This window comes from Oncorhynchus nerka, linkage group LG28 (assembly GCF_034236695.1).
Source record: "Oncorhynchus nerka isolate Pitt River linkage group LG28, Oner_Uvic_2.0, whole genome shotgun sequence".
NCBI classification, from domain to species: domain Eukaryota; kingdom Metazoa; phylum Chordata; class Actinopteri; order Salmoniformes; family Salmonidae; genus Oncorhynchus; species Oncorhynchus nerka.
In genome coordinates this window covers 25,667,627-25,684,250 of record NC_088423.1, presented here as the reverse complement: position 1 = coordinate 25,684,250, position 16,624 = coordinate 25,667,627, and the positions used below count along the sequence as shown (strand labels likewise).

The window sequence follows — 16,624 nt, the reverse complement described above, 5'->3', positions numbered from 1 at the left end:
GCGTCTCAGGTCTCCTCCGAGTGCTTAAACCATTCGTCCACCGCAGGAGCCTCGATCTGGCTCTGATGCCAAGGTGCCAGAACCAGCTAATACCCCAGTACTCACTGGAAGGGGGAGAGGTTAGTAGATGAGTGGCGGAGTGAGTTTTGGGCCATCTCTGCCCAGGGGATGAACGCTGCCCACTCCCCCGGCTGATCCTGGCAATATGACAGCAGAAACATACCCACATCCTGGTTTACTCTCTCCACCTGCCCTTTACTCTCGGGGTGAAAACCTGAGGTGAGGCTGACCGAGACCCCCAGACGTTCCATAAACGCCCTCCAGACCCTGGATGCGAACTGGGGACCCCGATCAGAGACTATGTCCTCAGGCACCCGTAGTGCCGGAAGACGTGAGTGAACAGAGCCTCCGCAGTCTGTAGGGCCGTAGGGAGACCTGGCAAAGGGAAGAAACGGCAGGACTTAGAAAACCAGACTTAGAAAACCGGTGTTGCCCTGTGATGGAGGAAGATCAGTCAGGAAGTCCACCGACAGGTGCGACCACGGCCGTTGTGGAACTGGTAGGGGTTGTAACTTCCCTCTGGGCAGGTGCCTGGGAGCTTTACGCTGGGCGCACACCTAGCAGGAGGAAACATAAACCCTCACGTCCTTGGCCAAGGTGGACCACCAGTACTTCCCACTAAGGCAACACACCGTCCGACCGATGCCAGAATGATCAGAGGAGGGTTACATGTGGGCCCAATAGATCAAACGGTCGCGGACAGCAAACGGAGCGTACAGATGCCCAGCGGGACACTGGGGAGAGTGGGCTCTGTGCATAACGCCCACTCGGTGTCCGCGTCCAGCTCCCACACCACCGGTGCCACCAGGCAAGAGGCCGGAAGTATGGGAGTGTGATCCATGGACCGCTCCTCTGTGTCGTACATCCGGGACAGTGCATTCTGCGTTCTGGGAACCTGGTCCGTAGGACAGAGTGAAAACAAACGGGTAAAGAACATGGCCCACATTGCCTGGCGAGGGTTCAGTCTGAACCCTCGCCGCCTGGATGTACTCCAGATTGCGGTGGTCAGTCCAGATGAGAAAAGGGTGTCTAGCCCCCTCAAGCCAATGTCTCCACCCCTTCAGAGCCTTGACAACAGCCAACAGCTCCCGGTCCCCCACATCATAGTTTCGCTCCGCCGGGCTGAGCTTCTTCGAAAAGAAAGCACAGGTGCGACGCTTTGGTGGCGTGCCCGAGCCCTGAGAGAGCATGGCTCCTATCCCAGCCTCGGACGTGTCCACCTCCACTATGAACGCTAAAGAAGGATCTGGATGAGCCAGCACGAGAGCCGAGGTAAACAGAGCCTTCAGGTGACCAAAAGCCCTGTCCGCCTCAGCCGACCACTGCAGTCGCACCGGTCCTCCCTTCAGCAGTGAGGTAATGGGAGCTGCTACCTGACCAAAACCCAGGATAAACCTCCGGTAGTAGTTGGCAAACACTAGAAACCACTGCACGTCCTTTACCGTGGTGGGAGTCGGCCAATTACGCATGGCTGAAATGCGGTCACTCTCCATCTCCACCCCTGAAGTGGAAATGCGGTACCCTAGGAAGGAGACGGACTGTTGGAAGAACAGATATTTCTCAGCCTTGACGTACAGGTCATGCTCCAACAGTCGACCAAGCACCCTGCGCCACCCAGGGACACATGCTCGGCACATGTAGTGGAGTATATCAGAATGTCGTCGATATACACCACTACACTCTGCCCATGAAGGTCCCGGAAAATCTCGTTAACAAAGGCCTGGAAGACTGATGGAGCATTCATCAACTTGTACGGCATGACAAGGAATCAATAGTGTCCTGAGGTGGTACTAAATGCTATCTTCCACTCGTCCCCCTCCCGGATACGCACCAGGTTGTAAGCGCTCCTGAGATCCAATTTTGTGAAGAAGCGCGCCCCATGCATTGACTCGATCGCACTGGCGATGAGGGGCAGCGGGTAGCTGTACTTCACAGTGATCTGATTGATACCCCAATAGTCAATACAAGGGTGCAGACCTCCATCCTTCTTCTTCACAAAAAATAAACTTGAGGAGGCAGGTGAAGTGGCGGGGCAAATGTATCCCTGCCCCAGGGATTCGGAGACATATGTTTCCATAGCCGCTGTCTCCTCCTGTGACAGAGGATACACATGACTCCTGGGAAGTGCTGCGTCTACCAGGAGATTTATCGCACAATCCCCTCGTCGATGAGGTGGTATTTGAGTCGCCTTCTTCTTACTGAAGGCGAGAGCCAAATCAGCATATTCTGAGGGGATGCGCACGGTGGAGACCTGGTCTGGACTTTCCACCGTAGTCGCACCGATGGAAACCACTACACACCTCCCTGAGCAATTTCGTGACCACCCCTTGAGAGTCCTCTGTTGCCACGAAATAGTGGGGTCTTGACAGGCCAACCAGGGTAGGCCCAGCACCATGGGAAACGCAGGAGAATCAATAAGGAAAAGACTGATTCTCTCCTTGTGACCCTCCTGCATAACCATGCCTAGTGGAGCGGTGGCCTCCCTAATCAGCCCTGACCTTAATGGTCAACTATCTAGGGTGTGCACAGAGAAGGGATCCACAGGAACAAGGGGGATCCCTAAACTAGGTCTCTCCTTCACTGCAGCCGAGGTGAGTAAGACATTTAAACGTGTTAACCCTCGCAAGGCTGCAGGCCCAGACGGCATCCCCAGCCGCGCCCTCAGAGCATGCGCAGACCAGCTGGCCGGTGTGTTTACGGACATATTAAATCAATCCCTATACCAGTCTGCTGTTCCCACATGCTTCAAGAGGGCCACCATTGTTCCTGTTCCCAAGAAAGCTAAGGTAACTGAGCTAAACGACTACCGCCACGTAGCACTCACTTCCGTCATCATGAAGTGCTTTGAGAGACTAGTCAAGGACCATATCACCTCCACCCTACCTGACACCCTAGACCCACTCCAATTTGCTTACCGCCCAAATAGGTCCACAGACGATGCAATCTCAACCACACTGCACACTGCCCTAACCCACCTGGACAAGAGGAATACCTATGTGAGAATGCTGTTCATCGACTACAGCTCGGCATTCAACACCATAGTGCCCTCCAAGCTCGTAATCAAGCTCGAGACCCTGGGTCTCGACCCCGCCCTGTGCAACTGGGTACTGGACTTCCTGACGGGCCGCCCCCAGGTGGTGAGGGTAGGCAACAACATCTCCTCCCCGCTGATCCTCAACACGGGGCCCCACAAGGGTGCGTTCTGAGCCCTCTCCTGTACTCCCTGTTCACCCACGACTGCGTGGCCACGCACGCCTCAACTCAATCATCAAGTTTGCGGACGACACAACAGTGGTAGGCTTGATTACCAACAACGACGAGACGGCCTACAGGGAGGAGGTGAGGGCCCTCGGAGTGTGGTGTCAGGAAAATAACCTCACACTCAACGTCAACAAAACTAAGGAGATGATTTTGGACTTCAGGAAACAGCAGAGGGAACACCCCTATCCACATCGATGGAACAGTAGTGGAGAGGGTAGCAAGTTTAAGTTCCTCGGCATACACATCACAGACAAACTGAATTGGTCCACTCACACTGACAGCGTCGTGAAGAAGGCGCAGCAGCCCCTCTTCAACCTCAGGAGGCTGAAGAAATTCGGCTTGTCACCAAAAGCACTCACAAACTTCTACAGATGCACAATCGAGAGCATCCTGGCGGGCTGTATCACCGCCTGGTACGGCAACTGCTCCGCCCTCAACCGTAAGGCTCTCCAGAGGGTAGTGAGGTCTGCACAACGCATCACCGGGGGCAAACTACCTGCCCTCCAGGACACCTACACCACCCGATGTTACAGGAAGGCCATAAAGATCATCAAGGACATCAACCACCCGAACCACTGCCTGTTCACCCCGCTATCATCCAGAAGGCGAGATCAGTACAGGTGCATCAAAGCTGGGACCGAGAGACTGAAAAACAGCTTCTATCTCAAGGCCATCAGACTGTTAAACAGCCACCACTAACATTGAGTGGCTGCTGCCAACACACTGTCATTGACACTGACCCAACTCCAGCCACTTTAATAATGGGAATTGATGGGAAATGATGTAAATATATCACTAGCCACTTTAAACAATGCTACCTTATATAATGTTACTTACCCTACATTATTCATCTCATATGCATATGTATATACTGTACTCTAGATCATCGACTGCAATCTTATGTCACTAGCCACTTTAACTATGCCACTTTGTTTACTTTGTCTACATACTCATCTCATATGTATATACTGTACTCGATACCATCTACTGTATGCTGCTCTGTACCATCACTCATTCATATATCCTTATGTACATATTCCTTATCCCCTTACACTGTGTATAAGACAGTAGTTTTGGAATTGTTAGTTAGATTACTTGTTGGTTATCACTGCATTGTCGGAACTAGAAGCACAAGCATTTCGCTACACTCGCATTAACATCTGCTAACCATGTGTATGTGACAAATAAAATTGGATTTGATTTGATTTGAACTATGGGCAAATGAACGGTCAATAAAATTCCCAGCTGCGCCTGAATATACGAGTGCCTTATGCTGGGAATTCGGGAAAACTCAGGAAACTTAATAAACACATACATGTGAGCAACAGGGGGCTCTGGGTGAGCCTGGTGCCTACTCACCTGGGGTGACACAAAAGTGCCCTGCCTGCTGCCTCGACTCCCTGAGGAACCCCCCCAGCACCGACCAGCAGTGTGCCCTCTGTGGCCACAGAGGGCAGGGAATGGCCCCTCCTCCGGTCGCCCTAAGCGCAGCACCTCCGCTCTGACGCCCATGGAGCTGGGAGGTGCTGCCTGTCCATCCAGCTGGGGGATGGAACTGACAGGCCCCGATCCGGACTTTCGGGGGTAGTCAGCAGGTTGTCCAGCCGGATGGACAGGCCCACCAGCTGGTCCAATGTGAGGGTGGTGTCTCGGCAGGCCAACTCCCGGCGGACGTCCTCGTGCAGACTGCACCAGTAGTGATCGATCAGGGCCCTGTCGTTCCATCCCGTGCTGGCAGCCAGGGTCCAGAAGTCCAAAGCTAAATCCTGCACGCTCCTCGTCCCCTGCCTCAGGTGGAACAGACGTTCACCCACCGCTCAACCCTCAGGCGGGTGGTCGAAAAGCGGCAGGTGAACTCTGCGTAATCGTCCAACTCCACGTCTCCTTCATACGGCGTTGGCCCACTCCAGGGCTTTGCTTGAGAGGCAGGAGACGAGGGCGGACACGCTCTCACGTCCTGAAGGAGCCGGGTGGACGGTCCAGCTGGAGTAGGAACCCCTGGCATCCGGCAGCCGTCCTATCACACTCACTCGGGAGCGCGAGCCGATTCCCGCTGGGACTGGGTGAAGGAGGGCTGGACAGTGGGCCTGCTGTAGTGAGGCTGGTGGAGGCGCTGGAAGACCTTCTCCTCTCTCCCAACGATCCATCGTCTGCTGGACACGCTCCTCTACCGCCACAGGGAGGGCTTCTGCTCCTGCTGACTCCATTAGTTAGGTGAGTGATTCTGTAATAAAGCCTGTGTGTAGCTGGTGTAGAGGAGTCAGGCGCAGGACAGCAGATATGAGTAATAAACGTATTTACTCAAGATTCCACAAATACAGCACAAAATATTTGAGCCCAAAATAACGGACCGTAATACAAAACAAACAATCTCTCACAAACAAACATGGGGGAACAGAGTGTTAAATAATGAACACGTAATTGGGGAATTGAAACCAGGTGTGTAAGACAAAGACAAAACAAATGGAAAATGAAAAGTGGATCGGCAATGGCTAGAAGGCCGGTAACGTCGACCCCCGAACACCGCCCAAACAAGGAGAGGGACCGACTTCGGTGGAAGTCGTGATACAAATACATTTAAAATCAGTTTTTCACAATTCCTGACATTTAATCCTAGTAAAAATTACCTGTCTTATGGCAATTACGATCACCACTTTATTTTAAGAATGTAAAATGCCAGAATAGTAGAGAGAATGATTTATTTCAGCTTTTATTTATTTCATCACATTCCCAGTGGGTCAGAAGTTTACATACACACAATTAGTATTTGGTAGCATTGCCTTTAAATTGTTTAACTTGGGTCAAACCTAGCCTTCCACAAGCTTACCACAATAAGTTGGGTGAATTTTGGCCCATTCCTCCTGACAGAGCTGGCGCAACTGAGTCAGGTTTGTAGGCCTCCTTGCTCGCACACTCCTTTTCAGTTCTGCCCCCAAATTTTCTATAGGATTGAGATCAGGGCTTTGTGATGGCCACTCCAATACCTTGACTTTGTTGTCCTTAAGCCATTTTGCCACAACTTTGGAAGTATGCTTGGGGTCATTGTCCATTTGGAAGACCCATTTACGAGCAAACTTTAACTTTCTGAATGATGTCTTGAGATGTTTCTTCAATATATCCAAATAATTTTCCTGCCTCATGATGTCATCTATTTTGTTAAGTGCAGCAGTCCCTCCTGCAGAAAATCACCCCCACAACATGATGCTGCCACCCCCGTGCTTCATGGTTGGGATGGTGTTCTTCGGCTTGCAAGCATCCCCATTTTTCCTTCAAACATAACGATGGTCATTATGGCCAAACAGTTCATTTTTTGTTTGTTACATCAGACTAGAGGACATTTCTCCAAAAAGTATGATCTTTGTCCCAATGTGCACTCTTTTCTGGCGATTTTGGAGCAGTGGCTTCTTCCTTGCTGAGCGGCCTTTCAGTTATAGGACTTGTTTACTGTGGATATAGATACTTTTGTACCTGTTTCCTCCAGCATCTTCACACGGTCCTTTGCTGTTGATCGGGGATTGATTTGCACTTTTCGCACCAAAGTACGTTGATCTCTAGGAGACAGAATGCGTCTCCTTACTGAGCGGTATGACGGCTGCGTGGTCCCATGGTGTTTATACTTGCGTACTATTGTTTGTACGGATGAACGTGGTACCTTCAGGCGTTTGGAAATTGCTCCCAAGGATGAACCAGACTTGTGGAGGTCTACAATTTTTTTCTGAGGTCTTGGCTGATTTCTTTTGATTATCCCATGATGTCAAGCAAAGAGGCACTGAGTGTGAAGGTAGGCCTTGAAATAGATCCCCAGGTACACCTCCAATTGACTCAAATGGTGTCAATTAGCCTATCAGAAGCTTCTAAAGCCATGACATAATTTTCCAAGCTGTTTAAAGCCACAGTCAACTTAGTGTGTGTAAACTTCACTTCCGACTTCAACTGTATACTGTACTGCATTAGTGAGAGGCCCAAAGCCCTTTGTAAAGAGCTTGACTAATGGAAGTTATTACGCTCCTCTTTGTCTCAACATTGTTTTTTAATAACCATTTTTATTTTTCAGCATTTCTGAATATTACGAATATGGCCATGGAACCAATGACGAAGCCTACAACAATTACGGTAAAACCATAGTGCATTTACTTATTTTATTTACACTGTTCCGAAGCCCTGAAATAAAGGCCACAAACCGACTCCCTTAATGGACAATATCCCTGTGGTATTACCAATGGTTGAATATTCATGAGAGTTCTTTAAAACCAAGTCTATCATTGCCTCAAGCCACCTCCATTATATAACCTCAATGGCTTCTCCTTCCTTTAAATGGGACAACCTGCTAGGCTTTGATGCGAAAGTCATGGCTCCCAGCTCTCACTGGACAATACTGGCAGCTCCTCCATCACGATCCATAGAGGAGGTAATGTTTCACAGCTGAGAGATAAAGAAAGATGCCCCATAGTTTTGGCCTAGGCCTGGTCATTCAGGAAAGTTGGCATTTATTGTCATGAATTAGCTCTGCAGAGGGGTTACCAGCTTGCACAGCCACAAAGTCATCAAATCTGACTTTAAACCTAACCCTAACGTTAACCACACTGCTAACCCTAATGCCTATCCCTAACCTTAAATTAAGACCCCAAATAAATAAAAAATTCATGAATTTTTACAATATAGACAATTTTGACTTTGTAGCTGGCCCATCTAGCGGAAATCGCCCAGTTCTCCCTCCAGGGCAAGATTCATGACTAAGGTCAACCTGCTTCATTCAGGTCCAAGGATCAGCTTCTGTATGCATTGCCCATCATACCCTTTGGCTAGCAAGCTAGCTACAGGCCAGGATTTGATTATAGATGCAGCACAGCACAATGTACGCCAGTGAAGGCCCAGGGACTGATGCCTATTGAAAAGGTGGAGGTGGGTGTTCCTCCAGCGTTCTGCCTTTTGAACATGTGCCCTCATTGTGGATTAGATTGGATATCAGATCAGGGATGCTTCTGCTCTTGGCTCTCAGCCCTCTGCTCTCCACTGAAGCTGATTTCCAGTGTAGGTCTGCTACATCACGGTCATTCATTTTCAGCACGATGAAGTGTGGATGCAACAAAAACCAATGATTTGATTTTCTGCTCCATAAACACTTTGCGACATAGAACCAGAGCTCTGCACAGTGAAGGAATTTGCTCTTTATGTAATTTGACTCAAAAAATGAGCTCCAGCCACCCAAGCCACAGACTGTTCTCTCTGCTTCCGCACGACAAGCAGTACTGGTGCATCAAGTCTGACACCAACAACCTCCTGAACAGCTTCTATCCCCCAAGCTATAAGACTGGTAACAAAATGGCTGAGTTGACCCTTTTATTTTATTACATTTTTTTCACTGTCTCTATGCACACTCACAGGACTCTACACACTCACGTACACACACATAGACACAAGCATGCACGCACACACACACACGCACACACACATGTTATTTTTTAGTTCTGCATTGATATTGATTACTGCATTGTTGGGTTTAGAGTTTGCAAGAAAGGCATGTCATTGTACTTGTGCACGTGACATTAAAACTTGAAACTACGGCCTGAATGAGCCAGAGCTCAGTTTTGGGCCGACAGAGGACAGAACGCTCATGTACTTCATTTACAGTGCTGAGAGCAGTAGCCCCAGTGGTACCTGCAGCAGAAAACAAGGACCTGAGACTCTCATGGACATGCATGCCCTTGTTAAGAAGGATTCATGCCCAAGATATGACAAGGATTTTCTATTTTTTGAATAGCCTGTATTAATGTAACCCTTTTGCAGCTCCCCCAGAAGCTATAGTCCCATCCCACGTGACAACAAGTTACATGGTATTGCCTTATACACATAATAGTATCATGTGTTGCAGTATTGCCCATAGCAATAGAATGACTTGGTCTTATAACTTGGTATAACATGTGGATGAGGGCTAACAGGAGTGGCTAGGGACACACTACTTTGTATTGTATGTTCTGTAAAGTTCATAGAGCGTTGATCCCAAGCACATATTATGAATGAAGCTTATTGATCATTAAATTAGGGTGACATTGCACACTCAACCATTGAAGTGGAAAGAACAGCTCAGCGTGAAGCAAAAGCAAGTCTGTGAAGGGAATCATTGAATTGGTCATTGACCAAGACCAATTTCTACAGGGAAAATGTATTTGCTGCATTATTACCCACCTATAGATAAACTTTGGCAAACAAAAATGTCACAATTAGACATGTTTACATGTAGTAGTAAACAAAACATAAGCATTGCTTAGACGGGTTGGATTGAATTCAAAGTTTAGTTTGTCTTTGACTTATTATAGTTTGTCTTTGGTCTACCACAGAATATTACAGTAGTTCCTTACTTTGAACTTGATATGAGTTAGTATCTTACTACAGTATTTAATGTTGTCTGAACTCTACCTCTTGCAGAAGAGGAGTGGACGACAACCCGTCCAACACTCAAAGCCCCAGCAGCAAGGATCTCACGTGTGGGCTACAGAGAACATCCCTATGGTAGATATTGAAGGGGCTCCACATCTGTGACCTCCGACATAAGACAACCATATGATTGTTTAATTTCCTCCCAGAAATGTTAGATTTTTTTATAACATGGACTCTTTTTTTAGAACAATTAGTAGAGAAAACAAAAGAAAGACACTTGTGTTTCAATAAACATTGGAATGTTGTTCTTGGTTGTCAATGATTGTCTGTCCCTCGAAAAATAAAAGCATGAAGTTGTCACAGAACTTGATGCTTCTTGATAGCCCTTAGGGAACTTTGATTTCAGGATGAAAATGGGTTGCTACTATTGAGTAAAGTTAACCTAGGTGAAAACTTATTTTTTTCTATATTTGTTATGATGTTAGATTTTGATCTTGTAAAACTAATTAAACATTTTTTCGTGTTGGGTTGAAAGCATTCAGCTATGTATGTAGCTTACTAAGTGCTCTGTTCTGTGTTTAACTTGTATTTGTAAATAAAACATATATTAAAATAACATAAAGCACCATGTGTACGCTTCTCTAAATAGGTGGCCATAAATTGGTAAATTTGTTTTGCCATAATTTGTTAATAAAGCTGAACCTTTTTGGTAAAACAGAAACATTTGAAGTACTTGTTCCTAGCACTAAATGCCTGCTTGGTTTCAGGTCATTGCTAAAATGTTTTTTTATACAGAAAGTCAACAACAAAAAAAATGAATTTTCGAGACTTGTCTTTCGTAATTGTTGTGTAGATAACATGCAGTAACACGATAAAGAATCTTTTGTTAAATACTTTCAAAGTAAAAGCCAAATTGTTCCTTGAATCTTGGTTAGTAATTTTAAATGTTTAACATGTTAATGGTAAGCAACTGTTTAGACTAATAAATGGATTTTTAAGCTATTCTCTAAGTTTGACCTTATTAAACACAAATTCTGATTGACTTGTTTGCACTAGCATGTCTCTGAGAATGATATGGCGATAAAAGAGGTAAGAAAGTCCCCCTATACTACCACAATATTGTCTAAATGCCTTCAACCTTTTGGACTTGGCTCATATACAGTTCTCGACAAACAGTATGTGAATATTGTAGACATTCACACTCGTATGCCATCACTGAGTGAATGAATGGGATGGACTTGGATTGCTGTGTCTTTTATCAGCAACCCATCAGTGTCTCTGCTGTCTTTCTCTTTTCCATTTTTCTTATTCTACCTTAGAAAGCTGCTGTAATTTCCAGTGCTTTTATATATCACCGATGGCCGTTTAGAGATCTGAATTCTGTTTTGTGACGAGTAGACATGAAGATTGAAGGCTTATTAACACAGTAGATCGCAGGACTCAAAGGATGACTAAACCTTAAGCAGGTCACCCTAAAAATAACTCTAATTTTGCGTTTGCCAATTTATAAATGACTATAAAAAAGTTACTTACACTTAAAAAAGTAAACCTGTCCCTCCTAACCCCCAAATAAGAGGCACTCTAAAACCACTAATTCATGTTAACTAGAGACTTAAAAAATGACTCGTCAAAATTAAGAAAATAACACAACAATCAATTAAAGACACTAAAACTAAAATGAATGTCTTACCAGCTAAACTTTAGCTATATAACCAGAACACAAACGACCAAATAGTTTTTCTGAAATTAAATTGTCATATTCCTATGGCTTTTGTCCTACCCTGAATTGGTTTACTTTTTTGACAGTAACATACTTTAGGCTTCTCATCCTGTGTAGAGTCCATAATATTGCATTGCATGCGATCATGAAGTAGTTAAGATAATTGGTATTTTCCATAGTCTGACAATTTTTTTCTTCATATTTGATACTATTTGAAATGGTTTGTGCAGTCTTAATCACATTGTTTTCCCCCAACAGGTGTAACATATTGTGTGAACTGTTCGATAAGGGGAGTGTGAGAGGTAAATTTATTAATTCCTCATCCATGAATTCATTTCTAAACTATCATTTAACTATTTATTATTTTGTATCGTCTTGCCTCAACCAATCACAATCAATATTTCTCTTTTACTACACTATTTAATATAGCCCCCCTCAGTTATGAATAACATACATTGTAATCTGGCAGTTTACCATGATAAAGAGCTTTGAAGTTGTTTGGCAAGCATCCTATTTCAGTCCCCACTTTGCCTGAGGGAAGCTGATAGATGTCTCTAGATTCAACAGTAAAACATAGAGCAGCCCTGAGAGACCTGAAACTTCTGTGTTGCTGCTCTGATTTTTTAAAAGGATAAATTCTACCATGACATTGAATTCTGGGTAGTGCTACTTCACCACAACAAAATGAGAAAGCAATTAATATGTACATACATTTCCAATAGTGCAATGTAAGCGGTGCTGAATACTAAAGCTAGCGTGTTGTTCCTTGGAAGGGGACTGGTCCATCTGTCTATTATGTGAGGGGAAAGCAGATTGTGTCCATGCTTGTTGTTATGTGCTCAATGCTTTGCAAGTATTTTCATCTTAATGTATTTGTTCAATGCATTGTGTACCTTTGGAAATGTAGAGAAATATACACACTGCTCCACCCAGCACATTAAAAAATGACATTAACACAAAAAACAAATGTACAGCTATCATAAACGTCACTATACATATGCTTGCTTTTGAAATAGCAATGACACCTCATATACAATGTTCATTTTTAGCGACACCATTTTATAATTTGAATAAACACATGGCATAGATATGTTATTGTAACACAGAAAAGATGACTTAGAAAACACAGGAATGGCTTGCTGTTGGACATTTGCAGTTTATTTCGCTACATACTATAGAATTCCCTTGACAATGGAGAAAATGAACTGACAAAATAATTTTCCTTTCGTTCAAATGTACAGAATTCCCCCTCCATAACAGCCTTGGTTTCAAATACAGCAACTAAAAGAACTGCATGTTGGAGTCTGTTAACACAATACAATGAATAATCTACTTAGCAGAACAACATAGCAGCAGATACATGGGGTTTGCTCGAAGGTAAAGTCTGTGCTAAAGGATGCAGTCTTGTTGGATAGAATATTCATATTAATCACACACATGAATGTCAGTCTTTTGGGAGTATCTTTGCTCTAATGGAATTGTGCCCTTCTACTGCAATGCTTCTAACATATGGGTAATTAAAAGTCCAATTATAAATGATGCAGCAGTATTAGCAAGGCAAATCTAATGGTAAAGTAATATCTAGTTAGAGAACACTTAATGAAGCATGTTATTTGTGGAAGATCTACTGTATGAGGTTACTTGTTTGTGGTAGCCTAATTGGTTCCCTATTTTTAACACAGGGTCCTTCAAACTATATTAGACAACAAACATAAACAAACATTGGTAGAGATGTAGGCATCTAAAACAGCTGCATTAATATCGCTAAACTACTTTCTGTTTACCATTCATTTCCTCATTAGTGGCATCACTATCAACACATTTCCCTTAAAGGGGCAATCTGCAGTTGCTACATTATTTAAAAAAAAAACATTTTTGTACCCATTGATTCTCAAAGATTCTAACTTATATATTAGCCTCATGAGCTTAGTTTCTCTGTCGTACCCCATCAGACCCCAAAATATAAGCTTGTTGTAATCCAATGTTTGTAAACAAAGTAAAACATGGTTAAAACTATCATTTTGATATCATGGATGGTCAGTTTTTTACGGAAACAATAGCCAGGTGTACTCTTTGTTATTGTTTCAACCGTTGATTGGCCCTTTAAATGATTAAATCAATCTCAATATGCCAGTGGATTTATTGGCATCTGGTGGCTCACATTACACTCCGAACACTTTCCATACCTTTCTGGAGTACGATACCATTATATGCCTTACCTGAAGTCATACAAATAACATTAAGTGGAAATGTGTTCATCTTAAATACCTTAAGGGCTGAGCTGGGATCTTTATTACAATACAGATACACATGGATGCAGTGATAATGGCCACTGGCCGGCTCAGATGCTTCCTGTCGTTAATGTCTTTCTGAAGCAGCGATGGCATAGTCGGCAGGCTGATCTTGATAAAGATGTGACATTAAATAGATAGTTCATTTACTTCTGAACCAGATATTAGATAAACCTCCTGCAAACCATCCTCGATGTATTGATTGCAAAAGCACTTGCCAATACGGGAGATCTCATTTACAGAGCTGATTATAAAGATGTGACCCAGCTGGTGCTATGGCTTCAACTCTGAAAAACAGATCCTTCAATATGTGACATGTATTTGGTTTTAACGCGTATTACTTCAGGTGCTCTGCAGGTGTGAAGGATCATGAATAATTGACTCTAACATGGACTTTGTTAAAGCATGTTGTAGTAGCTTGGGGGCATACGCTTGGTGTAGGATCATATAGGGAATTACGTATTACATTATTAGATTACCTTAAATCCTCATACATCAGCTCTCATCGTTATGGACATTTTTTTATGTAAGAAGATTTAATTTGACATTTTTGATTAGTAAACCCTTGGTCTCCATTCTCTATATTATCTTTCAACACATGGATTTCAATTGAAATGTCAGTCCGTATTAATAAACAATGTAACAGGTAACAGACAGAGAGATTGATTGTCGTCCATGGAATCAGATTACTAGACTCATACTATAGTTTACTAATGGCAGCATTTAACCCTGAGTTGGACATTCAAAGTATACTACAGTACCAGTCAAAAGTTGACACACCTACTCATTCAATGGTTTTTCTTTATTTTTACTCTTTTCTACATTGTAGAATAGTAGTGAAGACATCAAAACTATGAAATAACACATTTGAATCATGTAGTAACCAAAAAGGGGTTAAACAAATCAAAATGTATTTAATATTTGAGATTCTTCAAAGTAGCCACCCTTTGCCTTGATGACAGCTGTGCACACTCTTGGCATTCTCTCAACCAGCTTCACCTAGAATGTTTTTCCAACAGTCTTGAAGGAGTTTCCACATATGCTGAGCACTTGTTGGCTGCTTTTCCTTCACTCTGCAGTCCAACTCATCCCAAACCATCTCAATTGGGTTGAGGTCGGGTGATTGTGGAGGCCAGGTCATCTGATGCAGCACTCTCCATCACTCTTCTTCTTGGTCAAATAGACCTTACACAGCCTGGAGGCGTGTTGGGTCATTGTCCTGTTGAAAAACAAGTGATAGTCCCACTAAGCGCAAACCAGATAGGATGGCGTATCGCTGCAGAATGCTGTGGTTGCCATGCTGGTTAAGTGTGCCATGAATTCTAAATAAATCACAGACAATGTCATCAGCAAAGCACCTCCACACCATCCCACCTCTTCCTCCATGCTTCACGGTGGGAACCATACAGGCAGAGCTCATCTGTTCACCTACTCTGCTTCTCACAAAGACACGGTGGTTGGAACACAAATTTGGACTCATCAGACCAAAGGACAAATTTCCACCAGTCTAATGTCCGTTGCTCGTGTTTCTTGGCCAAAGCAAGTCTCTTCTTCTTATTGGTGTCCTTTAGTAGTGGTTTCTTTGCAGCAATTCGACCATGAAGGCCTGATTCACGCAGTTTCCTCTGAACAGTTGATGTTGAGATGTGTTTGTTACTTGAATTCTGTGAAGCATTTATTTGGGCTGCAATTTCTGAGGCTGGTAACTCTACTGAACTTATCCTCTGCAGCAGAGGTAACTCTTCCTTTCCTGTGGCGGTCCTCATAAGAGCCAGTTTCATCATAGAGCTTGATGGTTTTTGTGACTTTACTTGAAGAAACGTTCAAATTCATGAAATCTTCCGCATTGACTGAGCATGTCTTAAAGTAATGATGGACTGTCTTTTCTCTTTGCTTATTTGGGCTGTTCTTGACATAATGTGGACATGTTCTTTTACCAAATATCTTCTGTATACCACCCCTACAACACAACTGATTGGCTCAAATGCATTAAGAAGGAAAGAAATTCCACAAATGTACTTTTAACAAGGCACACCATTCCAGATGACTACCGCATGAAGCTGGTTGAGAGAATGTCAAGAGTGTGCAAAGCTGTCATCAAGGCGATGGGTGGCTACTTTGAAGAATCTCAAATATAAAATATATTTTGATTTGTTGAACACTTTTTTGGTTACCACATGATTCCATGTGTTATATCCAGTGGTGGAAAAGGTACCCAATTGTCATACTTGAGTAAAAGTTAACATACCTTAATAGAAAATGACTCAAGTAAAAGTGAAAGTCACCCAGGAAAATATTACTTGCGTAAAAGTCTAAAAGTATTTGGTTTTAAATACAAGTATCAAATACATAAGTATCAAAATGAAATGTCATTTCTAAAATATACTTAAGTATCCAAAGCAAAAGTAAAAGTATAAATCATTTCACATTCCTAATATACATTCCTTATATTATGCAAACCAGATGGCACAATTTTCTTGTTTTTTAAATTTACGGAACGCACACCCCAACTCTCAGACATCTTTTACACACGAAAATGTGTGTTCAGTGAGTCCACCAGATCAGAGGCATTAGGGATGACCAGGGATGTTCTCTTGATAAGTGTGTGAATTGGACAATGTTCCTGTCCTGCTAAGCATTCGACATATAACGAGTACTTTTGTGTGTCAGGGAAAATGTATGGAGAAAAACGTACATTATTTTCCTTAGGAATGTAGTGAAGTAAAAGTTGTCAAAAATATAAATAGTAAAGTAAAGTAGGGATACAACAAAAATATACTTAAGTAGTACTTTTACTGAAGTACTTTACACCACTGGTTATTTCATCATTTTGATACAAATAAAGAAAAATCCTGGAATGAGTAGGTATGTCCTAACATTTGAGTGGTACTGTATGTCTGTACTCCCTGTAAGC

General features: G+C 43.6%; 1 protein-coding gene across 2 annotated transcripts in view; it reads left to right on the top strand.

Annotated features, from left to right (window-relative positions):
• LOC115113054 (KH domain containing, RNA binding, signal transduction associated 2) overlaps positions 1–16,624 on the top strand; it is a 116,139-nt gene that overhangs the window by 94,013 nt on the left and 5,502 nt on the right. The window contains exons 8-10 of one of the 2 annotated variants that reach the window (XR_003861070.2): positions 7,376–7,434; positions 9,748–9,831; positions 11,678–11,721. Coding sequence is in view for 1 of the 2 variants with exons in the window: in XM_029640260.2 (XP_029496120.1) it covers positions 7,376–7,434; positions 9,748–9,842 (154 nt within the window). In the remaining variant the exon portion in view is untranslated. Of the gene's footprint in view, positions 1–7,375; positions 7,435–9,747; positions 10,670–11,677; positions 11,722–16,624 lie in introns of those variants that run through there. The other variant, XM_029640260.2, reaches the window with a different exon arrangement.